Source organism: Zalophus californianus, chromosome 4, assembly GCF_009762305.2.
Source record: "Zalophus californianus isolate mZalCal1 chromosome 4, mZalCal1.pri.v2, whole genome shotgun sequence".
NCBI classification, from domain to species: Eukaryota; Metazoa; Chordata; class Mammalia; order Carnivora; family Otariidae; genus Zalophus; species Zalophus californianus.
Window position 1 is genome coordinate 8,718,582 of NC_045598.1, and position 26,013 is coordinate 8,744,594.

Here is a 26,013-nt window from a genome sequence, read left to right on the forward strand (position 1 = left end):
CTCCTGATTCCTAAACATTTCCAAGAAATGAAAAACAATGAGCTGGGTTGGCCTGGTCATTGCAGGACACTTGTAACCGAAGCATTTAAACCCTGGGGGCCTCCTCTGCCCCTGCTTGGGTCGAGTGCAAAGGGCTGGCTGAGGAGGGGCCCACAGTTACCCAGGGCTGAGGGGCAAGGCTGGGATGAACGCCCGGGGGCATCTCAGCATCTCTCTGGCCACAGGGCAGCAGTTCCTGCATGCAAAGTATCAGAGGTGGGTGCAGGTCCATCTCCGGGGCTTGAGGAGGTCCGTGTTCCAGAACTGGCGGCAGGCAGCAGCTGGTCGGAGACACCCAGTGGACCCCCCAGAGCAGCTTCTACTGCACAGGTGGGTGGGCCCGGGGGTAGGAGGGTGAGGGTCATCTCCACTCTGGAAAAAGCAGAGAGACAACCCAGGGGACCTAACGAGGGAGCCATAGAGACATGACCACCGACCTTCCTTTACTTGCTTTGTTCGAGGGGTGCCCACCTGATGCCCTGATGAGCCCCAGGTCTCCAACTCCTGGCCAGGTCAGTCCTTTGGTTTGAGAGGACACGGGAAAGATGGGGGAAGTCCACGCCTCAAACATCCACCATAACGTGTGTTCCAGTGTCTTGCCCATGTCTTGTTTGAGCACAGGCAAGTCCTACTCTATACAGTTGCCAAAAGAGTGAGCTCTTCACCTAAATAGAGACGTTCTAGTAAAATGTATATAGCTCATTCGTGCATTGTTAAAAACAGCGGGGACAGATGATGCTTCCTCCCACCGTTCAGCTATAAATTTGCAGATGTTCACGGTGTCCCCGCATGGGCAGCCAGCCATTGACGGCGGAGTAGCAGATACTGAACAGATACAGCTGAACAGTGGGCATGGTTTTTTTTTTTTGGCCCTTCCTGGAGTGGGCACTGTGCTCCCCTCACCAGCCTCCTGCCCCCGAGTGGGCTTGTGAGGGGAGACCAGAACTGGCTGCCCCCGTCCCCCCCCCCCCCCGGTGGCACTGGCACTTGACCCCACACCTGCTATGTTCCCACGACCTCCTGGGAGCACCTGCCCTCCTGAGTCTGTCTGCTCGTGTGGAAGCCCTGAACCAAAGCCGGCACTTTGACCCGTTACACATCGGTTCCTACATTCTGAAGGCACAGGGTTGTGTATGCAAAGCCACATATAACCTAGGACACTTTGAGGGGGCATCTGCAGGTGCGATTTGGAATAAATGGGACTTTTGACGCTGAAAGCCAGCGGGGCCTCTCCTCTGCTCCTGTTTTTCAGCCACTTCCAGGCCTGGTGTGGAGTTGAGAGAGATACAGGGGTGGTCCCGGCCACGGGAGCCTCTCAGGATGGCCTGAGAAAGGCCGTGGGGGCCACAATTGCCACGTGGCAGGATGCCCGAGCAGCCAAGGCCTGGGCACGGAAGCGGCGTGTGGCCCGGGCCTCCGTGGGCCGCTGGAGAAGCCACGTGCAGGGGGGCCAGGCAGACAGGCAGCTGAGCAGGGCCCGGGCCCAGCAGGCCTTCGTAGCATGGCAAGCAGCTCTGGGCCAGCGCCACAAGGCCCACCACCTGGCAGAAGGCAGAGTGGCCCTGTGCCGGACACAGCGGGTGCGTGAGTCCCGCCTACACCGGGTCAGCCGAGCCCATGCTGCCCAGAAGCTGAGCGCCAGGTGGGTGCCCATGGCCAGAGGGCAGCCCCACACGGTGCTTCCAGCTCGGTCTGTTTCTGAGGCCTTGAGCTTGTTGTTGGCAGAGGTAGAGGGTATTTGGTGGCTGGCGACAGGGCTCAGGAGGCTGGGGTCAGAGGGAGAGGCGATCCCAGCCACTGCAGCTCGTCCTGGGGTCCAAGTCCAGACCTGCACTTTCCAGCAGTGCAACCCCTCTCTGAGCAAGTCTTTGAAGGTCAAAGGAAAATAACAGGCCTGCCTTAGAGAGAGAATGCAGGCAGGCACTCAGCTCAGGAGTCAGAAACACAGCAGGTGCTCATTAAACAGTGCTCTTGTGAGAGAGGGCGAGGCAAAGTGTAGCAGCAGGACTGCCTGCTCTTTGTCGCCTCAACAAGATGCTTGTCCCTGGTGTGTGATGTTCTGCTGCTCTCTGGGCCTCTTTTAACCAGATTTCCTCAGAAGAGGGATGAGGGGAGGAGCACCAGTGTGGGCTTAGCCCGGAGGTCCCCGCCCAGTAGGGCACTGGCGAGGGCTGGGAAGGGCCCCCTAAAGCCCACCACACATGTGGGCTCCTCTCTCTCCCAGGGTCCTAGAGGCCTGGGCCCAGTCAACAACCAGGGGCCGTGTCCAGCGAGCCGCCATCACCCAGTTCCAGCAGGCTGGGTCCAGACGCCTTCTGTGGACCCACTGGGCCCAGTGGCAGGCAGCACTGCTCAGTATGCGGTTGGAACCACAGGCGGAGGCCCAGGAGGCCCGTGCAGTTGACCTCAGGCAGTGGCCTAGGGTGGCCAACAGAGGGCGCCTCCTAGCGCTGACCGACACTCCAGCCCCATGGAAGCAGGTGAGACAGCCTAGGCAGGGTGGGAGGTCCAAAAATGACCTGAGGGCCAGTGCCTCAGAATCAGCTTGCTTCAGCCTGTGGTGGTAAGCGTGGCTGGATGCTTATCCGGGGGACCCAGTGGCCTTATGGACACTACCCCTACTAGGTTCTAGAACAGCCTCCTGGCTCTGGAAGACTGCCATCTTTGGGTCCATCAGCAAACATTTACTGAGCACCTACTGAGTGCCAGCCCAGCACAGGTCCTCCACAAAGACAAATGCCGTGGTCACAGTCTATTAGGGAGACAGACACCTGAACTCATATGTACCCTGGTGCAACCTAGAGTCAGGTACATGCGGATAGGAACAACTGTTCCCCAAGTCCCTTTTAGTCCTTACTGGAAAAATTAAACACACTCACTACACGAAAATCAGGAAGTACAAAGGAAATGTTGCTTTCATAACTCCCTCCACCCAAAGACAACCACCAGTTTCTCTCCGAACCAGAAGCAGTTAGTTCTGGGGTGCCTGACTGGCTCAGTCAGTGGAACACGTGACTCTCGATCTCAGGGTTGTGAGTTCGAGCTCCATGTTGAGTGTGAAGACTACTAAAAATAAAACTTTTAAAAGGGAAAAAAAAGACAGTTCTGACACCCTCAAATGGTGACAACAGCTTAATGGCAAACAGGACTGAAGAAGCCACAATGAAAGGCAGGCACAAGAAGGGACACCACATTGCAGTCTAGGGACATGTCATTGGAAGACACACAGCCGCAGAGTTACTGGCAGTCCACACAGTGTTCCTAAAGATGAACTGGAATCATCTAGAATCCTGTTTCAGAAGGCCAGGAAGCATGTAATAGATTCTAGAAAGGTTCTTAGAAAAAAGATGTCAAAAAAAATTTAAGATTCCATTTAGAGGGAGAGCACACGCATGTGAGTGCAAGCAGGGGCAGGGGCAGAGGGAGGGAGGCTCTCAAGCAGACCCCGCCCTGAGCACGGAGCTCGATGCAGGGCTCCATCTCACGCCCCTCAGATCATGACCTGAGCCCAGATCGGGTTGGACATTTAACTGACGGAGCCACCCAAGCACCCCTACTTTTTTAAAACGGAATTGAAAGGGCCTAACTTTGGTTATTTACAGAATCCACATATTCACACATGGGGGCTATGGCAACAGATTCTGGGGGCTCAGTATTTTATTTCTAGATCTGTGTCACAATTTTATTTTCAGTCTGTTTAAAAATACAAATACTCCATTCTTATCAGCACAGCAGGCGGGATCCCTTGCGCCGGCGGGAGGAACAGAGGCGCACCGAAACCAAAAGTAAATGCCGGAAGGACAGCTGCGGTGCTTGGCCCAGGGCCCCCCCGTCCACCGCACGCACACACGCGCCCAGGCGGCCCTCGCCGAGCCACACAAGCTGCTATTATGCCTCCTGGGGGCAGAGAAGTCCTTCGAGAGCCCCTGGTCCGTGGGAGAGCAGTGGCTGGGCTTGGGCTCTGGAGTCAGAGAGCTGCTGAGACGAGGGGCCTCAGGCAGGCAATCTCACTTTGTAAAGCCCGGGTGGGGAGAGGCCTCCTCACAGGCTGCACGGGCACGCGGGAGCTCGCATCCGGTGTGGACCGGGTCCGCCCCTCTGCCTGAGTCTCCAACCACGCTGGGAGGATGGGGCAAGAGGCAGCGGTGTGTGCCCATGGCCCTACTCCTCCCAGGCACCTTCCCTGCCTCCTCTGGGAGCCTCGGGGCCACACAAGAGGTGGCGGCCCTGCTTCTGGTCAGGGGCAGGACACGAAGAATCCTGCCAGGTTGCCTGGGATGCAGGGGGTCCAGGCCCATGGGGTTCAGGTTTTCCTCTCTGGCTGTTCCCTCAGACCCACGGCTTCGGGACACTGCCCAGCCCAAGCCAGCACCACTGCCACCGCGGACATAGGAAGCAGACAGAAATGTCCTGGGCTCAGAGTAAGGAGACCTGCCCCTGGGGCCAGACATCTCACAAGCCTGGAAATGCTTTTTATGTACAGATTTTGTTAACCTCTTCTCCCAGGCAGCAAAGAGCCCCCTCTCTGCGGTGCCTTCCAGCGCCAGTGGCAACGGCCTGGATGCGCCGGCCAGACTCAAGGCTGGCCCCCTACAAGACCAGGTGGGGACGGCAGCTCTGAGGCCGGAGCCCTCAAAAGTCAAAGCAAGGCCGCTAGACAGCTGGGGTAAGAGCAGCTGCACCTGCGGGAGTGAGTGGGGTGGGCGGGGCTCGGGGGCAGGATCTGGGGGCCGGGTTGAGCCGGGGCAGGGGCCGGACCCTCTCGAGCCAGTGCTCGTTCCTGGAGGATCCGGGGGGGTCCGTGGCTCTGCCCTTCTTCCCGGTCATGAGGGGCTCCTGATGCTCTTGGCTACCGGGGTGCACGCCAGGGCCTCTCCCGACCAGGAGGAAGTACCTGCAGCGCTGGCACTGTGAGGCACCAATTTGCCGGCTGCGGGGCCCCCAGCGGGCCAGGCAGCTGGCCGCACCGGGGCAGCACTGGGTAGATGCTCAGGGCGCCAAGCAGCTGGCACGGACGCTGGTGAGTGCGGGCACCCCCCCCCCCCAGCCTCAAGCTGATCTCGCAGCTCACCTCGTCCCCGACCCTAACCGCTAGAAATGACATTTCTCAAAACATCTTGGTCTCTGTATGGATCAAGTCTGAAAGCTTGGGGTCAGGTGCAAGGATCTGCATTAACGCACCTTAAGGGACACCCCCCGCCCGCGCCGTCACAGCCCCTTCCTCCTGGTGCTGCAAAGCCGTAGAGGGAAGACACGGCAGAGGGGCTGGGGGGCAGCAGCGGCCTGGCCGGGGGCCTCTCACTTCCCACCCCCACAGCTGAGGCAGTGGCACCTGAAGTGGGCCTGGCGTGTGTGGCGGCAGCGGGCCCTGCGGCTATGGGTGGCTCAGCGATTACAGCAGCAAGAAGGTGGCCGGGTCCTTTCCCAGGTACCGGGGGGGGGGGGGTGGCCCCCACCTCCCAGCAGCTCTTCGGAGCTGGGGCCCCTCCATTTTCAGGGGCAGAGTCAGTTCCATTAGAGAAGACACAGCTTGGGTCCCGATTTAGCTGGCGATCATGCGCTCGGCCAGTCCTACCCAGCCACTTGGTGTAGGAACGAGGCTTGGCCACAGCATGGCTGCCACTCACACTAGCCCATGTTGGGTATGGGTCCCTAAGTGCCCCCTCCCTTATCCGCCCCACTCTGAGCATAGGTTCCCAGACCGTAAGTCAGATCTGTTCTGAGCCTGTGCATTAGGCCTGGGGCAGAGCTGGCTGGCGGGCTGGCCTGGCTGGGGTGGAGCGGGGGGTGGTGGCGTCTCCTATTCCCTCTGGGGAGAGAAGGAACAGGGCACAGGTGTTAGCCTAGCACATACAGCAGACCCAGGAGGGAGCCAAATAGCCTTTCCTTCCTCCTCCCCAATTCCAGGCCTTTGAGAAGTGGCGCCAGCACCTGGCAGCCAGGGGCCGGAAGAGAGGAGCCACCAGCAGCTTGATACCTGAGCCAGGTGGGCATCAGGAACCCTGGGAGCAGGCTGGAAGCTGCTCGAGCCCGTGTGGTAGACTTGAGGCGGAGCAGGGGACCCAGCCGCAGCTGTGACTTGTTCCCATGGAAAGAAAAACAACACTGAGCCCAGCCTCCCTAAGGAAGGAACCATGCTTCACCCATCAGGGGAGTGCAGCCTGGTCACAGAGGGGCCAGTTCTCTGAGCTCTGAAGGACAATAAAACACGGTCCTTAGTCCTTGCTGCTTCTCTTGCTCAGCGTCTCCTAAGGCCCGCCCCTCTGCCTCGGTCAGCCACCCTGAGAAGGAAGCCAAAAGGGTACACCCGTGACTGTGCCCACCTCTTCTGCCATCAGGCTGCTCTTTGGGCACCTACCCCCACTCTCCTCCTGCTGAGCCAGCGAGGACCAGCTGACAGGGACCGGGACCAGGACAGGGAATGGCTTCTAGGTATCTAGCAGTCACTGGCCACTGGCAGTGGGGCTCGAGGGCTGACTCCTGGGGAGCGGTGCCAGGCAGACCGCTTCGGGAACAGGCCGAGCAGACGGGAGGAGGTAGCTGGCACTAAGAGGTCCCATCTAAAAAACTAAGCCAGGAAGAAATCAGTCCTGCTCAGTTGAGCCTCGGCTTTGCCCTTGACAGTAATAGGCAGGATATCCGTCCATGGCCAGGCGGGAAAAAGGGCAGGCCAAGGGCTTCACCAAGTACAAGGGTTCAGATGCCTTTAACCTCTACGAGGCACTTTCCCTCTTGAACCACCAGAATACGGAAAAGCAGCACAGTAGAAAAGTGAAAGTCCAACTGGCTCTCAGGCAGACAAGGGCAAGAAATGCTTGCCTTACCGGGTTTCAGGCCAAGGCCTGTCCGGAGGCCTGGCGTGCGGCCTGCCAAGCAGGTGGACAGGGCAAGGGTCTGCCCCTCCAGCCACAAGCAGGACCACCTCTGAGATGAGCGGGGGGGGGGGGGGGGGGGAGGGGGCTCTGCTTGGCTGGTCTCTTGGGCAGTGCCGCAAGTGCCTACCACCCGGGTTCACTTTGCTGTCCCCGCAGGTCCGAAGTGCAAGGTCCCAGGAACTGCCCTGGTTCAGGGGCTCAGTCAGCAACAAACACCCCCTCTTCTTCTCAGGGAGGATGCTGTTCCACCCACCAGGTCCTCTGCGGAGGGAGGTGCTCCTCATACAGAGCACAGACTCTAGGCCGAGCAAGGAAGACCAGGCTCCCTCGCGGGGCTGGCTCCAGTCCAGCCAGAGCCCGGAAGCCTCACACCAGTCCAGCTGCCATCACCACATGAGGAGTGGCAGCTGGGACTTGGGGAGAAACGAAAGAGAGGAGGGGTCCCCAGGAAAACCAGGACTGGGGAGGAGGAAGGCAGGACGCCAGCGGGCTCAAGGCAAGGACACGACGGTGCAGGATCCCAGAGCCTCTTCCCCCCGCTCCGGCGTGGGCCTGCTGAGAAGTTCAAACGTGTCTTCCACCACCTGCCACAGGCAGTTGTCCAGAGGGAACTCATTGTCCACCAAGTTGACCAGGAAATAGTTGTCATGGATGTACTGGATGATCATGCGGGACGGAGACTCCTCCTCATACAGCTTGCCCCACTGCTCGATCCACAGGGCGAAGGCTTCGTCCTGCACCCACACACACACAGGCAGGCAAGGTGAACAGAGCTGCCCCTGGGTCAGGGCTCCGTGCTGAGCACCCCCAGGGCTTCTAAGCTGCTCAACAGGACATTTCCAGAAATAGAACAAGGCCCACTGCCAAAGTCGCCTCCCATCCCCCAGCCCAGAAATCAACACCCTGAGTCAGAGTCAGAGCACAGCCCAGAAGGCAGCGCGCCCCCCCCAGCCCTGGAGGCGTGGCCCCAATGGCACCGCCTGCCTACGGTTTGCAGGGTGCGCAGGGCAGACCCGCTCCTGGGCTCCTGGGCCCCTCACCTTCCAGAACATGAAGCTGACAGGATCGACCACTGTAGGCTGGATGATCTCTCGCCCAGGGAAGATGCCCCAAGTGACTGCGTTGGGCTGCAGCTCAGGGGCATTGGTGATGTTTTCACCCTTGAGGGCAGATGGGTGGGAGGGAGGGGTCAGAGCAGACCCGGGCCTAGACACTGCAGTCCTTTTCTTGCCTGGGAACTCACAGGGGAGGGGGTGAGGGGTGGAGCAGGCTTTGCTCCAACCCCTCCACCAGCCCCTCCTAGCCCAGCAGCTCCTTGAAGGCCAGGGGCTGGGTACTTCCTTCCTCCCCCCTGTGCTCCAAGCTCCACATCCCCCACATCACAGCCCCCACATCCGGTGGCTCCTGCTGACTCCTGCAGGGTCACTCTATGGATCTGCGGACCTGTTGCCGTGTCTGCCCAGCCAGGCCGCTCTTTGCTACTCAGATTGCCACCGGGGCTCTGATTCTAGTCTCTCTGGTCCCATTATCCACACCCCTGTCCACCGTGACCTGTCTATGACAAAACATGGAGCCAAGCCATTGCTGCGCAGAAAGGCTCCCTCTCGCCTCCAGGGGAAAACCAAATTCCCAGCAGGCCAGTCAGTACTTCTAGCCTTGCTCTGAACCCACTGAGCAGTCCCCGAAGGCCGTGCAGACAATACGCCTTTGCACAACCTTCTCCCTCTCCCTGTGAAGCCTTCCCTTTGTCCTCAAAGATTCCAACCGCACAGGACCCCTCCAAGCCTTCCCTGACCTCTCAGATTAGACATCCCTCTCCTAGGTCCCCAGCATCCTATACTGAACCTTACTGTTAAATGTGCAACCAGATGTGTGATTACCCATGGACGGGGCCCCTCCCTAGACCGGGGGCCCTCTGAGCTGAGGGCAGGGGCCTGGCTCTGGGTATACGTTTCCACCATGCCTGGCCCGGGCTAGGTGCTCAGCGCTCACCGAGGGGAGGGGTAAACACAGTGCCTTCAGTCCCGGGACCCTGGGCCTGCTGAGCAGCGTAAAGCCCGGGAGCCGGCCTACCTTGACGTCCACGATGTGGTAATTAACCCGGAGCTCATACTTCTTCAGCACCTGCAGAAGCGCCCCCACCGTCTCTCGGGAAGTGAAGAACTCCAAGTAGGCCTGTGAGAGCAGACACGTGTGGCAGGACTTGAGACACTGGGGCTAGTGTGGCCACGTGGATCGAATCGTGACCTGAGAGCGGGCGAATGCAAGCAAGGGGGAGGGGAGCAGGTACGTGGGATTTCTTGGTCTGGACAGGTCTGAGGGGCACCTGCCACCCTTCTCCCAACCAGGGAAGGCCCCATGGAAGGCCACTTCAGAAGCCGGATGGGAGGCCCCGTTTGGTAAGCGGAGACACGGGAGCGAGGCCTGACACATCCCGGCCTCCCCACTCACTGGAGGCTAACACGGACACCGAGGGCTTCTCGAGTGCCAACTGCCTGTCAGGGATGAGGCCGGGTTCAGAGCCTGAAGGGGGAGCACCATTACCCCCATCTCACAGATGAGGACACTAAGTCCGGAGAAGTTGAGCAACCTGGCTGCGCTGAAGGTAAACAGCAGAGCTGGGACTCAAACCCAGGTCTCTCAAACTCCAGAGTGCCCGGGCTACAGTTCTAGAATGTCATTTTAACTAGAGCAGCCCTGGGAGAAAGGTGTCAACTCGGGACACCAATTACAGTTCCATTTAGTGAATGCTTCCTATGTTCTTCCCACGTGCCAAGCATTTTGGCCCCAGAACATGATGAGATCTATCCCCATTTTACAGAAGAGACAGCTGAGGCTCAGAGCAGTCAAGGAACCTGCATACCCAGGTCTGCCTAAAAACGTCCACTCTGATCCTCTGCCCCTCACCATAAACAGACCCCGGGGAGGGAGGCTTCTCTGTCCCCATCTCTGGGGAACCTCTGGGGGCCGGCCAAGGTGGAACAGCCCTGTATGTCCCTGCCGCACCTTCTGGAAGACATAGCCCCCACTGGGGCCCCAGCCCACAACGGGGTCGGAGGATGGTTTCCCGTTGATGTTGGGCTGAGAGTTGATGGTGAGGATGCCCTGCCGGTTCACTCGCAGCAGCTCCTCCTTCATCAGGCTGGTCTCGGCAGCCAGGGGCTCGTCATTCCAAGGTAGGCAAGTCACCTGGGGGAGAGGGTGAGCTGGGCTGGGGCCACGATCACACCAGACACCCTGGGCTCCCGCCCTCTCGCGGGCTCCACCGGCGCGTCTGTCAGCCCTTCTAGGCGCCCCAGGTAGGGACTTCCCAACCCACCCTCCCTTTTGCTGAGGTGCCACATTCAGACAAAGAGAGGGGAGGCTTGAGTGGGGCGGGGGCGGTGTGAGTCACAGCCCCGAGGTGTGGCCCACAGGGACACAGGGCGGGGGATATGACCAGGGACCCCACCCCAGCATTACTCACCTTGTGACCATGCTGGTTGGGCTCTCCTGAGAGGTAGCGGGCAAAGACTTCAAAGACACTTTCTTCACTGGTCAGCTCCTCCCCCCACATCTTCAGCAGCTCTTCCCTTGGGGACTTACTCTTCAGGTAGAAGAGGTAGTAGTCTTTCAGCTCCCCGAAGGCTGGAGAGGAGGAATTGCCCCTGGCAGAGGAGGTGCCCAGAGGGCAAGGCACACTCCTGACCTGGGGCTCCTGACGGAGGGACAGTTGCACCCACCCGCCCAGGGGACATTCCTGTGAATCCTGTCCCACCCCACTCCCCAAAAAGCAGGCCAATAAGCAGGCAAATTCCCTCTGCCTCCCTCCCAAGAAACAGGATACACTTGCAGTGGGTTGCCTGCAGCGGCTCACCAGCGGCCGTTGGGGAACTCATCCCACTCCTGCGTGCGGTAGATGTAACTCTTTGGTCTGGAGGCCCAGAAGATGGGACGTACATCTTCCTCCCGGCGCTTGGGGTGGGCACTGACAGCCCAGGGCAGGGGACGCCTGGGTGAGAATGGAGACAGAATGAGTAAGGGATTGGCTAGAGGAAGCAGGAAGGGCGAGGGGAGGGGAGGTGGGGACACCACTCAGCCTGACCTCTCTGATCTGACTGTGCATGGAGTTCCCACTGAGACAGAGCCCTAAGTGTACGGCTGGCCATGGCAGACATCCCTCTGTACCGCCGTGGTGGCTAGCACTGCTAGGGCATGCTCATTCTGTGACCTCTCTCTGACTTTCCTGCCCATCTGACTTTCCTCTGTGCCTCCCACACCCAAATTCGGGGCCAGTGGCTTCACCTGGGGTCCTCAATCCACATGCCCAGACGCTTCAGCACCTCTGTGGTGGCCATCTCACGGTTGAGGGTATAGAAGTGGAGGCCTGGCACCAAGCCACTGGTCAGAAGTTCCTGGCACAGGCTCACGGCCTGCTCAATGCCATAGTTTCGGATGGCAGCATCATTGTCTTTGATTGGCTCAATCACGTCCTTGATCTGCTGCGGTACCTCCAGCTTGGACAGTTTCACGAGCTGCCGAAGGGAGTGGTAGCCCTGTACGAGACACAAGGGGCTGTGGGGTGCCATCTCCCAGCCCGACTCTCCCCTGAGATACTTACCGCCCTTTCCGTCCCCACCAGGCCTCCCGGCCAACTGCAGTGGGACACCGAGTGACTCAGGAAAGCCAGTCCGGATCGTAGGAGCACCCCACCTTGTCCCGCTTCCTCCACCCAGTACCGCAGCTGCCTACAGCACTCCCGCCCTCGGGCCAAGCTAGCCCTCCGCCCCTACGTGTATTTACTGAGAACCCAGGGGGCCACAAGGCCAGTGGCTCCCAAGCTGCACTGACCATCAGCACCACCTGTAAAATTTAGTAAGTAATATCCAAGTTCCCAGGCCCCACCTCAGACCTATTAAATCAGAACCTCCACACAGGGGACCTGAAAATCTATCTTTCAAAAAAGTTTTTCAAATGATTTTGAGGACAGTCAAGTTTGGAAAGCATTGATTTTACCAAGATTTACAATGAGAGTTATTATCCCTTTTAGAGACACTTATCGGCAGCCCCTCCAACAGACACTACTGCTGTTTCGGAGGCAGGGGGGGTGGATTAGAGGTGACCAAAGCGGGGTGGCATGTTGCAAGGACTGGAACATCTGCCTGAAGGGAAGTCTACTGAGCATCAGAGATTGGCATTTCACCCCAGGGCCCTGGCCTGTGCTAGGGGGCGGATGGAGGGAGTCCACGGCCCTCCTGGGACCCTCACCTGAATAGGAAAGATTCCGGGGAGGATGGGGCAGGTAACGCCTATCTCGCTGCAAGCCTTAACAAAGTGGAAGAATGTGTCAGCCTCAAAGAAAAGCTGGGTGATGATGAAGTCGGCTCCTGCGGATACCTTCTCCTTCAAGTACTTCAGGTCAGCCTCAAAGCTCCCTGCGTCGGGGTGGCCTTTGGGGTAACCTGCCGACAGGGATGACAGTAGGCTGGCTCCCACGTGCTCAAGGTGAGTGAGGAAGAGACCAGAAAGCTGGGAGCAGAGAGCTCTCTGTCTCGGAGGTTCTGGGCTTGTCCCTTGCAATACCGCAGCACAGACAGGCCAAGACAGTGAGTGGCTGCGCTTCTCGCTCTGGACATGACCCTTGGTGAGAGGTGGCCTAGGGCCACCTGCCCAAGAGTTGGGGGGATGGCACCAAACTCCCATGCCATCCTGCCTCAGGTCCACGGCAAGCAGCCGGGCAAATCCGGCCGGCACGCTATGGCCACAGAAAAGAGAAAATGTCGCCTTCAGCACGGGTCTGGCAGCACCTGGGCTCCTGGGCTGGAGTCTGGGCACTGGATTCAAACCCGTACTTTTAACTTAACATGGAAATTACTCAGGGATCCAAGAGAGTGGACGTTAGAAACCATGTTACCCAGGGAAGAACTGAAGAAAGTGGGGATGTTTCCCCTGAAGGGGAGAATGAAGAGAACACTGGAACTACTTCCAAAAGGCCAAAGGTCTGTCACAGGGAAAACTGTCAAGTTCCTTACCAGTCCTAGTCTGTGTTGCTTCTGACGACAGAACCAGGATCGGTCCCAGAGAGCTGCCTAACACTGGGGGAACGAGCGGCCCCACCAAGTAACAAGCTCCTGGAGACCTCGAGCCGGGGAGGCCGAGGGATTCCAGAACTGCCTGGGAGGCAGGACCACACGTCACGTGCGCTCCTTACTAGCTCGAGTAAGTAACCCTATGACTGCTTCCTTCCCCGAGCGACTGAATTCGCAGGCAGCCACGTTTGGTGTTTGCAAAGGACGACTGTAGGCCTTCAGGAAGCCATAGGAGAGCGCTAGCTTCCTGAGCCTAAGCCCGGGGCAGGACGCTGAGACGGGCTGCTGGGGACCCAAGCTGCTTTGCTGTGATAAGGCCCTTCTGTTCTGAGAAACCCCAAGTCATCAAAAATGAATATAAAAACTCTTGTCTCAGGGGGCAAAGGGGTAGGACTGAGCACCACGATTTCACTTTCAATAACAAAGCTATTTTTCCAGCAGGAATTTCAAAAACAAGGAGGTTTTAATAGCTGAAACTATAGCTCTAAAACCTCAATATCACCAAACACATGTAGCATTTGCTTACATTTAGATTTTGCCCCGTTTACTATGTTTTCTGTCACAGCCAACGTGTTTCTCAACCCCAATCGTCCTGCTCATCCACTTTATGACAGGCAAAACCCCAGAGCCCTCAGCACCTACAAGCTCACAGCTTAGCCAGTCTCCGTGCACAACCACCTAATGCCTACTGCACGCGTGCACGTTCCCCAATTTACTGACCAAATGGTGGCCCGTGTAAGCAGTGAATGCTTGAACGGGGGGAAATGCTCACTATGTTCCTAACTCATCAGGGCCTCCCAGACTCACCTAAATGCCCCCGTTGGCTGTGAAGAGTGGATATGCACGTGGGGGCCTGGGACTAAGTTCAAAGCCACCGGCAACAACTAACTTCCTTGAGGCCACATGGGTTAGATTTTAAAATTCACGTCACTTTGATATGCTACTCCAGAGCGTAGCCGTGTTTGTTTTAATATAAAAATTAGTGTAAAAATGATAGGATTCTCCCCAAGAAAATTTTGAGAAAAACTGTCATGCCGAGATGGTGTGTCAAGTTAATCCCTGGACTTCTTGCATCCCTGGCACATGCTGCCTCACCATACCCAAGCCCCGGCTCAAGAAGCTGAGGCCCAATCCCAGCGAGTGGGGGTAAAAGGGAAGGCCACTTCATCCATTTCGAGCAGGTGAACCTTGCCTCTTGGCTGTAGCCCATGGAACTGGAGCTGAGCCAATCCAATGCTCTCTTCTGAGAATTTGGACTGACTCATACCTGTCAGTCCGTCTGGACTATTGATTGGAAGTGGCCATGTCACTCAGGAGCAGGCGGCTGGTCATGTGTGTGCAAAAGTGTACATATCAGGAATACTGGAAGCGTGGAGCACGTGTGCAGTGGGAGGCAGAGATGCGGGGGGAACTCTGTGGCTCCAGACAGGAGGGAGGCCTTAGTGTCTCACTGCTTCTGGGTCCAGGGCCTCATGAGGTCAAGTACCATTTTCCGACAGGGGTTCTGAAATCCCCTGGCCTCCCACCCCCAGTCTTAACAAACATCCTTTTTTTGTTTTAAGAAGAATAGGGCTGGGAAGCAAGCTAAGAGCACAGAAAGGCAGAGGGATAAAAACTTAAGGGCTGGCGGCAGCCTGGCAGGGGCGGATGACAGAATGAGAGCAAGGGCATTGTGTGATGCGTCTCTGAGCCGCCTGCCCCTGGCACAGGCGCAGGCCCGTGGCGCCCTGGGTCACCGGGTCCCGAACTGAATGCCAGCGGGCCTTCTGTGCCTCTCGGGGCGTGTCACGCCTTCCCTTCCCTGTCCCCCGAGAAGGCCCAGCCACTCACCTGCCACACAGATGTCAAAGTAGTCCCCGAACTCACTTCGGATGTGCCTCACCAAGTCCGCAGCATAGCTGAAGCCTCCCTCCTCCTCTTCCCACTGGTCACCCACGGGGTCTGCAAGGGTGACAGAGGCCACGGTCACTGGGTCTCACCCACACTCCAGACGGCCTTTGTGTTCCTTCTTCCTACCCCACACCCGGGGCAGTGGGCTCCTCTCCAAGTGTGTGTCTGCTCCTCCCAGCGTGGCACTTGGCAAATGGCGGCCGGGAAGACAGCAGCCACCCTGTCGAGCACATACCAAGCCCCGACTCCGCGGGCAGTGTGCTGGCCACGCTAAGCAGGGGACAGCTGCTGCTCTGGGGTTAGCCTGGAGCATCTGAGACCCCTTCCCTACCCAGATCTGGGGGTGCTCAGGCACCCTCACCCAACCCCACTGCTCACTCTCCCACCCTCTCGGATCCCTTGCCTCCCGGGAGAATTTTCTACTCAACTCAAGCGAGTCCTTGCGGGGAGCGCGAGGCCACAGAATCCCACCCATCCCGTCCCCCTTCCCACACTCGGGGGCGTGATGACAACAGGTGCCAGAGGCATGAGGAGCTGTCTCACCCCTGGGATCAATGCCAGAACCACGCTCTTTGATTGGGCCCGGAGCTGGGCATGGCCAGCAATCGATGAAGCTGTAAGTAGCCAGAGCAGAGGGTTATCAGGCAAGGCTGCATTCCTGACTGAACTCCTACGCTGAGGTCAAGAGGTCAAGAAGTGGCTCCATCTGTGCGGTACCGACAGCGCTCACTACCCACCACGCCTCCTGACCCTACTGGCCGGGAGGGCACGCTGAGCGTGCCTAGTGCGGGGCCCGGAGAAACATAAAGGACCGTTACAGGGACAGAAGAGGCCTTCGAGGAAGCAAGATCCCAGAGAGTAGAGGGCTGCCTCCACACCTCCCCTCAACGCCAAGATGTTCTTCAGTCCCAGCCGCTTGGCCTTGTGCAGGTAGCCTGTGATCTGTTCCTGGCTCTGACAGCAGCAGGTCATGTGCAGGATGGTCTCAAGGCCACAGTAGTTCACGGCGGTGCTGGCAATCATCATGGAAGAGGTCTCCTTGTCTGAGCCAGGGTCCCCTGCTGGGTGCCAGGTCACATCTATGAAGAGGGGGCCACCTGCCCCCATCCGATCAAACCTGTAGGTAAATTGCTTTCTGAAGAGGGGCTCCTGAGAGCACACCGCCCCTCACCACCTTCCCACGGGCTCTGGGAGGTAGGGAGACATCACAGGCAGGCCGTAACCAGACGATCTATATTCATATCTGGGCTCTGCTACTTATTAGCTGTGTGACCTTGGGAAACTTACTTAATCTGTCTGAGCCTCGGTTTTCTCATTTTAAAAACCCGCCAGAGAACACTACCTACTTCATGATAACAACACTATGAAAATATTACGATAGATGGCTCCATACACTGAACGCTCAATGTGAGCTCCTGTTATGATAATGATTTTTTTTTTTAAGGATTTTATTCGAGAGAGAGAGAAAGAGAGAGAGAGAGAGAGAGAGAATGAAGGGGGGTGGAGGAGCAGAGGGAGAGGGAGAAGCAGACTCCCCACTGAGCGTGACCTGAGATCATGACCTGGGCCGATGTCAGACACTTAACAGACTGAGCCCCCCCAGGCACCCCGATGATGATTATTATTGCAGAGATAAGTGATATCAACAACGCAACCGTTTTGTGAGAGGGCAGCCCTGCAGCCTTTTCAAAGTGCTTGCATATGTATCATCTCGGGTGAGTTAAGACATTTCGACAAAGGTACAGGGAACTCTCAGAGTGGCAAGCAGAGGCTCACTCCAGGAAGAGGAAAGAAAGGGTCAGCAGACACAAGTTTCTTTCATGCTACACCCCTCCCCCCACTGTGGTGCCAGCCAGCAGGCTTCTAGAACACAGCCACGATTCCCGAACGAGACTCAAGAGCCACAGGTGTGCACACACGCCTGTCTGACCATGGTATCACGGCTGTAACATGGTATTAAACACCCTTGTGCTGGGGCGCCTGGGTGGCTCAGTCAGTTGGGCATCTGCCTTCGGCTCAGGTCCCAGGGTGCTGCGATCGAGCCCCGCATGGGGCTCCCTGTTCAATGGGGAGCCTGCTCCTCCCTCTCCCTCAACTGCTCCCCTTGCTTGTGCTCCCTCTCTGTCAAATAAATAAAATCTTCAAAAAAAAATAAAATAAACATCCTTGTGCCTTTAAACTTCAAAACTTTCAGAGCAACACATGAAAAACGCAGATGGTAAAATGCATAAACTTTAAAAAAAAAAAAGAACCGCAATTCATAAGGCACTAACGTTAATTCTTTTGGCATTTCTAGATTTTGAGAGGCATTTAAGTTGAATTCCTAACTCACTGAAATGTTCTCCAAGCCACTGCTTTATGACTTCCTAAACTGTATTCATGCACCAGCCCCAAGTTCTGCCAAAGAATGCGGTCTCAGAGAATCAACCTTTTTAACTCCTTGAAGAATGTGTCTAAAAATTCCAGATGTGGGGCGCCTGGGTGGCTCAGTCAGTTAAGCGTCTGCCTCTGGCTCAGGTCATGATCCTGGGGTCCTGGGATCGAGCCCTGCATAAAGTCTGCTTCTCCCTCTCCCTGCCTCCCTGTCCCTCTCCCTGCCTCCCGCTCATGCTCTCTCTCTCACTCTCTCTCTCTCAAATAAATAAAATCTTTAAAAAAAAAAAATCCCAGATGCTTATAGGGACTTCTGCTGACAGCTGAGAAGTTACAGCTCCAGCGGTCTACCCTGCTCTTTTCCATCCCCTCTGGCTGCCTTTTCCTGCCGGGTCAGAGTGTGGCCCGGCAGCAGGGCTGCGGCTTTGCCTTCCCCCCGCCCAGGGGCCCCCTCATTCCGACCCCACTCCCCAACTACATCAGCTCACCTTGAGATGAGATTGACAGCTCCCTCAGCCGTCCGAGGAGGGAAGAATTCCAGGGAGAACCACTTGTCACCAGATTCCATCCTCCGCCTCATCTTCTCCCTGAGTCTGTCGTGGCGCTCGGGGTCCAGCCCGGGCGTGGAACATCTCGAACTCTCCTTGGAGCTCTCGCTGCCGCTGCTGCTGCCCTCTGAGCGGGGAGGGGGGCCGCCATCCCCTCTGGGTTCGTTCACCATGGCCGGGTTCCTGCTGCACGGGGGGGGGGGGGGGGGGGGGGGCGGGCAGGAGCATCAGAGGGTAGGCAGCCAAGTCCCAGAGTGGCAGGGTCAAGGGAGATGCGGCATTTCCAGCAGGAAGAAGGCCAGGGAGGGTAAGGGTGACAATGCCCCCACCCAGTGACTCCGCATACCACAGCTGTGACTGTCTACGCCCTCCACAGCCCCTGGCTCCAAATAAACCAGCCCCACCCGGCACAGAAACATGCTCCTCCAGCCCAGGGATCCTCGGTGACAGCTACCTGATGGAGGGTGGCACTGAGAACCTCACCCTGCCGGTCTCCAAAGCCCACATTCCTAGGGAGGGGCCACGGGGTCTGGCTGGGAGAACCTTGGGTGTTGGATGGTCCATCTCTGCTAGCTGGGACCCAGAGTGGGTGGGGAAGAAATAAGAGGAAACTTTCCCAGCGAGTGTGTTCCTCTGGGCAGAGGAAGCTGTGACAAGGCAAGAGCCCAGAGCTAGACTAGCTGGGGCCCTGCGCAAGGGGGCGGGGGCAAGGCTTCCAGGCAAGAGGGAGGGCTGAGGCTCTAGTTGCAGAAGCCGGATTGAAGGAGGGGGATGTTGATTGGAGACTGCAGGGGTTGGTGGATAGGAGACCAACAGACGTTCAGGGTCACTGGATTACTCTCCAAAGAAGGCAGAGCTCAGCCTGGCCCTGCCTGGAACATCTCCTGTTACTTGAAACAGTCTGTCTGCATGCAGGATGGAAAGAGTGTGGGCATGACAGAGCAGCCAGGTTTCTCCTGAGTTCGTGCTACTCCAAAAAGACCCTGTCATGGGTTAGAACTTGACATTTGGCTGGATTCCACAAGTAACCGGACCCAAATTCAATTAAGGGCATGAATTTGTGTCCTACTCGGAACAAAAGCTGTCCCATCTGTGCCTGCATTCCAGGCTGTTCTCCTTACACCCAGCACCCAAGCCAGTTAGTTAATTATAGTGACTGCACAGCCACCACATACGAAGCCCTGAGCCATGGCAACCACAGGCAGGCCAGCAGAGGGCACGGCGTCACTGGCCAGTTCGGTGGAGAAAACAAGACAAATACTTAAAAACAAGACAGAACACAACTCTTACACAGCAATGTGCAAACACCCATTTTTAGTAGTGAAAATCCAATGTGTGGTGTCATGGGGCATCAGAGGAACAACCAGGCCAAGTTCATTCCTTTCAGGGAACAGCCACAGCTAAACCGGGGTTAACTATTTTGGGGTCCTAGACTCTTGAGAAATTGATGAACTCCACTACTCCTCTCCCCTGAAACGCACACAACACAAGCTCGTAGGTCCAAAGTCAAGGAGTCAAGGCCAAAGTAAAAAACAACAACAACAACAACAAAAAACACTTGTACCAACGATTTTTCTTCCTTGGGATGCCCATTTTGAGCCTGACCTAAAACTCCAGCTCCTCAGCAGGGATGGCCATCAGGAGTAAGGAGAGGAAGAATATCAAGACCAGCCTGGCTGACCCTTCTCCCGAATTCAAGAGAGTGGCTCATTGATTGCTGGAACAAAACCGAGGGAAGGGGAGGAAGCAGAACTACCTGCTCTTCCGTTTTACTTAAAAAAGACTTAACTGCATTCCTAGTAAGTGCCAAATACGTGCCTTTCTTCAACCTCCTTTCTCGCATCCCTTCTTACCCATCTCAAGATGGACTCTCACATTGGGTTGTAATTGTGGATTCACAGTTCTGGCTCCTCTCCAACCCCCCAGTTCCCTGAGACCAGGGCCCAGTATCCTGCCTGTGGCATCCCCCATGCCCGGCGCAGTCCTCACAACCAGCACTCAGTGAGCGCCAACGGGTCAAGCGCTGCCACCGTGTTCTCAAACTAACCCTCTGCCATCTCCTGACCGCTTGCTTAATCTGTGCCAAGCACCGTGGCACGAAAACGAAACCCACCCGCCCACCTGGGCGCAGCCGGCTGCACTGGCGCCGGAGACTGCGCCAGCCGCCTACAGGTGCTACAGCTGGGAGGCAGGTCTAAAAGGCCGGAGCCGGAAAGACCCCTCCGGCACCCGGCTCGACAGCCGGCTCAAAGACCACGAATCGAGTCACCGGGTCACTGGGTCAAGGTGGGGGCGGGGACGCGGGCCCAGACCCGGTCCCAAGGGGCTGGGTCTCCACCCCCGCCTCAGGGCCGCCTCCTGCCCCGGTGTCCCCTCCGTCCAGGCCGGGGGCTGAAAGTGAGTTTTCCCTTCAGGGCCGGAGGTCCCTGGGGGTCGCAGCCACCGGAGGTTGCACCGGCCCCCCCGGAGGGCTCGCGCGGAGGGGCAGAAGCCCAACCACCTCGAGGGGCGGGCCGCCCTCCCTCGCTCTCCGCCCCCGGGTGGGTGGTCTCCACTTCCCGGATATCCCTCCCTGGCGACCCCACACCCCGCCTCCACTCACCCTGCCGTCGCGGGTGACTCAGAGCGCGCGGGCCCGCAGCAGCTGCTTGACCAGTGCGTGGGCGCGTGCGGGAGGCGGGGCGCGCGGGGGCGGGGCGCGGCGCAGGTGTCAGGTTGCTGAGGGAGGCGGGACGAGAGGGCGGAAACCATCCGGGCGGGCGACCGGAAGCTCCGTCCCCAACATGGCCGCGCCCAGAGGTCTCGTTGGAAGCGGTCCCTCCACCGTCATGTGACGCGGGCCCTCGCCCCACCCGTCTGCAGCCACTCCCTGTCTCCGTCCCTAGTTCGAGAGGACCACGTGACGCTGTCGGGGCCAGTCACGTGAGGCGCGGATTCTGGGTGGGAGGGGGTTGGCGGAGGGTTCCAGAGTGGCAGTAAAGGAGGGAGATGGCGGGGTGTAGGGGGTCCCTGTGCTGCTGCTGCAGGTGGTGCTGCTGCTGCGGTGAGCGTGAGACCCGCACCCCGGAGGAGTTGGTAAGGAGCGGCAGGAGCCCAGCTGGGGAGAGGGCAGTTGCCAAGGGACGGCGAGAGGCGTTGCCGGGGGTGGGGCCAGGCCGAGCTGGGGCCTCAGGTGGCAGCGGGTGGGGCCCGGGCACCGCATCCTAGGCTCTCCAAGCACCTGCCGCGCTTCCCGTGCCCAAGTCTGGGGTCTTTTTTCATAACCCCTCCCTGGGATCTGAGGGAGAATCCAGGCCCGCTGCAGTTAATCCCGTCCATGTTTTCTTATATTTCCATGTGAAAGGAGTTTTGAATGAAACGAGCGTTTTCAGAGTGAGCCCCTTCACTGGACCTTGTGCTTATCAAAGCAGCTAGTTTAGTTTCTCCAGCCCTTTCTCACTGTATCCCTCACCTTTTCTGGGTCATTGATAATCCAGCTTCCCTCTGCAAAGGACCCTGGGAAAACTTGAGTTGCTGTGTCCCAGAGTTGACAGGTCCCTCCCTTCTGTTTTCAGATTCAGTACATTGTCCGATGGAACCTGAATTTTTTTTCTCCTTTATCTGGCATGGGAGATCTTTGAGGTGTCCTGAAGACAAGAGTGGTTATTTGGAGAACGTATCAGTAGAAACGAAGAGCTCAGCTGTGTGACTATAGATAGCCACCGACATCACCCCCATCCCCCCAATTTTTTTTTTGAGATCTTGTTCCCATTTGATAATAGTTCCAGATGATTTGGAAATTAGCAACAAATTTCAATAGATACTCTCTTTCTACTTTTAACCATTTAAGTATTTAACCTTTTAACCATTTTGTGGATCCATTTTTCTAGACCATCCTTGGAGAAACGCAGGAGGAGGAGGAGGAGATCCTTCCAAGGAAAGACTATGAGGTGAGATTCTTAGTTGCTGCCTGGGATAACAAGAGCAGTGAGTGAGCTGGGCACTTCAGACAGAAGCGTTAGGATTCTGAGGAGAGATGCTCTTCGACTGTCTCTCCCAGGGAGTGAATGAGTAAGAGGTAATTTCCCTCTCTGAAAGGGACTGTTTAACAAGCCCTTTTCTCACCATGACCCCAAAACAGGGTCTGATGTGTCTCTCTGCGTTCATAGATCTGTGGCACCTTAACCTAGATAGGGCATGTTTGCCATTAAACTATTTGCTTTTACAGCTAGAGACCCAGAGTGAAAGCCACTGCAGTGTGTGCTCATAACGGGCTGGGACAGGAGACCTGCCTTCTCTTGTTAGAGAACTTATTTTTCAGATGATTGTTTCCTGCCCAAGCAGCTTCCTCTGAAGTGCTCTTGATTGTAGTTCTGGTTCACGTATGGGATGCTAAGAGTGTGTGTGTGTGTTTAGTAAGGCTAGTGCTGCTGGAGTAAAACCAAGTTTCCTTTTTTATCATTTAGTCAGTTCCTCATAATGTTTCTCTGATTTTTGAAATAACAAAAACAAGCCATGGTTCTGATAGAGAATTCTTAAACCGTTTACAAAAAGAAGCTAGAGAAAAACCCATAACCCCACCCATTAAAAGATAACTGTGAACCTTACTGAATATCCTTTTCCATGCTTACATTCCTGCTGCTTTTTTGAAATAACAGAAGCGAGATTCTGCTACATAGGCTATTTTCACATGTTTTCTCCTCAACTTGAAAGCAATTTTTGTACTGCTAATACGTTTTTACGATATCTTTTTAAATAGAGGAATACTCTTTTATTATGCCACAATTTATTCAATCTGATTTTTCTCTATGGTGAACGAGTCTTGACTATCTTTTCTTCTTCATCCTTAATTGCTTCTTTGAGCAATTCCAGGAAGCGTGATTAATCTTGTATGTTTAATGCATCTTTGAAAATGTCACGTAGAGGGGCGCCTGGGTGGCTCAGTTGGTTAAGCGTCTGCCTTTGGCTCGGACCATGATCCCAGGGTTCTGGGATCGCCTGCTTCTTCCTCTCCCTCTGCCTCCTCCCCCCTGCTCATGCTCTTGTTGTGTCTCTCTCAAATCAATAAATAAAACCTTTAAAAAAAAGTCATGTAGACTTTAAAAATTCAGTATTTTAGGGCAATAACATACTCAGACTAATTTTCTTTTTTAATATTTTATCTTTTGCTGTAGAATTTAGTGGAACTATTAGGATTTATTAGTATAACATGGAATTTTTTTTAAAACTTTCATTATAGAGAATTTCAAACATAAAGAAGAATGGACGGAATAGTATATTGAAACCCCCTGTACTCATCAGTTTCAACAGTCATTCAACTCATGCCCAACCTTGTTTCATCTGGCTCCTTCCCATATTATTTTGAAGAAAATTCTACACATCACATCATTTCACCCATAAATAATTCAACATGCATCTCTAGAGGATGAGGACTTTTTTTTTAGCACAACACAATACCATTTTCATACCTAAGAAATTAACAATAATGCCTTGATATTAAATATCCAGTGTTCAGATTTTCCAGTTGTTTTATAAATGTGGTATAATTTTTTAATGTCCTGTAATTTTTAAATTATTGTTCTTATTAATTATTATTGTTTGAATCCAGTTTCCAATAAGGTACTCACATTGCATTTGTTTGATTATCTTTTAAATTTTCCTTCAACTTTTTTTTTAAATATCTCTACCCCCAACATGGGGCTCAAACTCAGAACCCCAAGAGTTGTGAGTTTGCAGGCTGAACCAACTGAGCCCACCAGGTGCCCCCCTTTAAAATTTTTTATAATCTGTAGATTCCTCCTTCATCTTTTTTTCCCTTGCAGTTTACTTGACAGAATATTTTTAGGACTCTGAAATTTGCTCTGAAAATTGTCCTACCATGGTATAGTTTAATATGCTACACTGATGGGAATGCTTTTAATGAATCAAAATCAAAAAGCCCAGTATCTACTGATGTATTTTCCCATATTTCTAAAATATTTTTCTCCTTGCACATAGCTGAGAGGTTTGCAAGAATTAGTATAAGAAGCCCCATATTGTGCTGTCACCTTACACTCCCTCATTGAACCCTGTGGTGTCACCCTGACTGTGTGACCGCGACTGGAACTTTCTGGCAGCCTTCATCTGTTCCCTGGAGCTCACCTGGCTTCTCTTCTCCATTGACCCTGCTGTTTCCAAGTCTCCTTTGCTCCTTTTTCTAAATTTTGTATTTGTAACGCATTTACTTTCACTTGATATGCATACTTACGTAAATCTTATGGGTTAACGTTTGTTTCATGTGAGTCATTAATATTTCTCAATTAACTATATTCAAGTATGAGCTTCTTCAGAATATTTGCTTTGTATTAGAGCAAATTTAGCTAGACGCTTACTCTGAAAAGTCTGCTCGGATTTTACTAGGGATCAACTAGAAAACCCATCTGTTGAAAATCTTTCTAAAATGTGCTTTTTCTCCTTCCTGCCTTACTAAGAGTTGACTGCACCTACTTGACTGATAAGTTGGGGGTCTTACAAGATGTTAGAATCCCTGGTTTGACATCCGTTCTCTTTCTAGATGGTTTGAGTTAACAGTAACCCTCTATCTGTGGGATGGGGCTGTTAACCATGTTTTCATGCAGGTCACAGAGCCTGCGTTGCTCTTTTGAATTAGAAAAAGGCATCCCTCAGAGCAGAGGACTTAGAATAAAGAGCCTCTCCCTCTGGGCCACAGCAACTCCCCTAGCTCAAGGCCCATTGAGGGTGCTGCTTGTGTGAGCACTGAGGTGCCCTTCCTTGGTTGAACATGGGCTGCCTTTCAGCCCTGCTTACCCCTGTGGCCACACGCCATTTGGCTAATACCTTGGGCAGCAGCCCTGCAGGACCCCTATATAAATTTTGGTTTTTTTTAAAAATTGTTAAAAAAAATAAAAAATAAACATCTGTCTCTGTGGGACCCACCGTAATTATCTTATTATTATATGGTCTTCTATATTTAGATATTTGATCATTGATTTAAAAAGTTGCCGGCTGATGCACCAGGACCCTTTTTAAAAAGGTATTTGGACTTTGGGTATAGATATAGATGGAATAAACTATCAGATGTCACGCCTGTGTTTGGCTGACTGCTAAGTCTTGCACGGAGTGTGGCCACCAGGCCGGTGTCTAGCTTGTTCACCAGCTGATGTGTAGGTTGCAACAGGTTTAGGAAGGAGAGAACACACAGCAGACCATTTTCCTTTGTTGCCAGACTCCTGCTTCTCTTAGAAAACACAGAAGAAATAAAATTAGTTCCTTTGAATTGTTTCTCAAGATGTCTCTGGCACACAGGCAGATTGTTTGCAGGATAGCTGTGTTCCGTGAAGGAGAGTTGAAGGAACACTACTATAGATGTAATTTTAGGAGCTGTGTCAAGTCTGTGCCTTTTCCTAACATGAACTGAAAGTTGCTTTTTAAAATAGGCTCCATATTGGTTTGTCTTGTGACTAACCTCTTTCTCATAGAAGCTAACTACAGAAGATACTTATAATTAACTGATTTTCTAAATCAATTTGGTTCCGGTTGATTGAAACTTTTACACATGTAATGGGATAAGTTGGGTAACACTGGTGGTAGCTGAAGGTCTTTTCAAGTTTTGCAGAAGCAGGAAGTTCAAAGATAGGTAATTGAAAGATTTTCCCAAAGCACGAATCTACAGCAGCCAGCGCTGCCGAAACATTCATGTGTGTCAAGTGCAGACTCCCTTGAGTCAGGTCAGAAGGTCTGAGATTCTGCATTTCTAACCAGCTCCTCCCCGGGGGGCTGCAGGTCCATTGCCCTGCCCACCCACACTTCGAGTAGCAGGAATGTGAAGCTTATACCTTTCCAGGTTTCAGTAATTCTTCCTATCTGGTTGTGACCTTTTTACTCACGTTTCTCTGTCAGAGTTTGGATTATGATCGCTGTATCAATGACCCGTACCTGGAAGTTTTGGAGACCATGGACAATAAGGTGAGTCCCGTATTGATCTCTTGGGACTGAATAGATCTTACAATGGCTTCTTTTTCCCATTTAAATGCTCCTGTAGATAGCCTTACCCCATGGCTTTTAACCCCTTTCGTGAGATATCAGCATTTATTCCTTAGACCTTCATCCTGCCAACCAGAGTGCCCACTCTTGGTGTACCTGGCCCAGGCTCTTAGAGCTCATCCTTCTGGCATTATAAAGCACCTGCCAAACCCAGACACAACCATGCTTGCTGTCTCTTTGGAATTTAGCCTAAAACTG

General features: G+C 54.6%; 3 protein-coding genes across 10 annotated transcripts in view; 2 read left to right on the forward strand and 1 right to left on the reverse strand.

Moving 5' to 3' along the window:
* The window catches only part of C4H1orf167 (chromosome 4 C1orf167 homolog), a 19,463-nt gene extending 13,285 nt beyond the window's left edge, over window positions 1-6,178 (forward strand). The window contains 9 exon segments of the mRNA XM_027614184.2: window positions 225-369; window positions 1,292-1,681; window positions 2,264-2,519; window positions 4,373-4,460; window positions 4,546-4,705; window positions 4,924-5,059; window positions 5,357-5,467; window positions 5,947-6,017; window positions 6,019-6,178. Coding sequence (XP_027469985.2) covers window positions 225-369; window positions 1,292-1,681; window positions 2,264-2,519; window positions 4,373-4,460; window positions 4,546-4,705; window positions 4,924-5,059; window positions 5,357-5,467; window positions 5,947-6,017; window positions 6,019-6,148 — 1,487 coding nt within the window. The 3' untranslated portion in view covers window positions 6,149-6,178.
* Window positions 6,164-20,501, reverse strand: MTHFR (methylenetetrahydrofolate reductase). 6 transcript variants are annotated; one of them, XM_027614136.2, is made up of 12 exons: window positions 18,248-20,281; window positions 17,734-17,976; window positions 15,691-15,989; window positions 14,813-14,923; window positions 12,162-12,355; window positions 11,199-11,449; window positions 10,771-10,905; window positions 10,381-10,561; window positions 9,921-10,103; window positions 8,988-9,089; window positions 7,955-8,074; window positions 6,164-7,648 (listed from the first exon to the last, which is right to left on the reverse strand). In XM_027614136.2, the coding sequence occupies exons 1-12, from the start codon at window positions 18,355-18,357 to the stop codon at window positions 7,406-7,408; spliced, it is 2,172 nt and encodes a 723-aa protein (XP_027469937.1). In that variant the 5' UTR covers window positions 18,358-20,281; the 3' UTR covers window positions 6,164-7,405. The 6 variants fall into 6 exon arrangements, with proteins under 6 accessions (XP_027469937.1, XP_027469926.1, XP_027469954.1 ...); XM_027614125.2 differs by having other exon boundaries at window positions 17,734-17,979; XM_027614153.2 differs by lacking the exon at window positions 18,248-20,281 and adding an exon at window positions 20,396-20,501 and having other exon boundaries at window positions 6,165-7,648; window positions 17,734-17,979.
* A 99-nt stretch (window positions 20,502-20,600) lies between these two features.
* CLCN6 (chloride voltage-gated channel 6) overlaps window positions 20,601-26,013 on the forward strand; it is a 30,433-nt gene continuing 25,020 nt past the window's right edge. For all 3 annotated transcript variants that reach the window (XR_003515383.2, XM_027568319.2, XM_027568310.2), the window contains exons 1-3: window positions 20,601-20,868; window positions 21,663-21,722; window positions 25,672-25,737. Coding sequence is in view for 2 of the 3 variants with exons in the window: in XM_027568319.2 (XP_027424120.1) it covers window positions 20,782-20,868; window positions 21,663-21,722; window positions 25,672-25,737 (213 nt within the window). In the remaining variant the exon portion in view is untranslated. The remainder of the gene's footprint in view (window positions 20,869-21,662; window positions 21,723-25,671; window positions 25,738-26,013) is intronic.

Excerpts from the sequence above, each read along its gene's own strand:
- MTHFR (XM_027614125.2), bottom strand. The coding sequence starts at position 18,357 with ATGGACCATCCAACACCCAAGGTTCTCCCAGCCAGACCCCGTGGCCCC. Across the intron at positions 10,562-10,770 it reads GAGTTCCCCAACGGCCGCTG|GGGCAATTCCTCCTCTCCAG; the intron begins GTGAGCCGCTGC and ends CTCCTCTGCCAG. Across the intron at positions 7,649-7,954 it reads TCAGCTTCATGTTCTGGAAG|GACGAAGCCTTCGCCCTGTG; the intron begins GTGAGGGGCCCA and ends GTGTGGGTGCAG.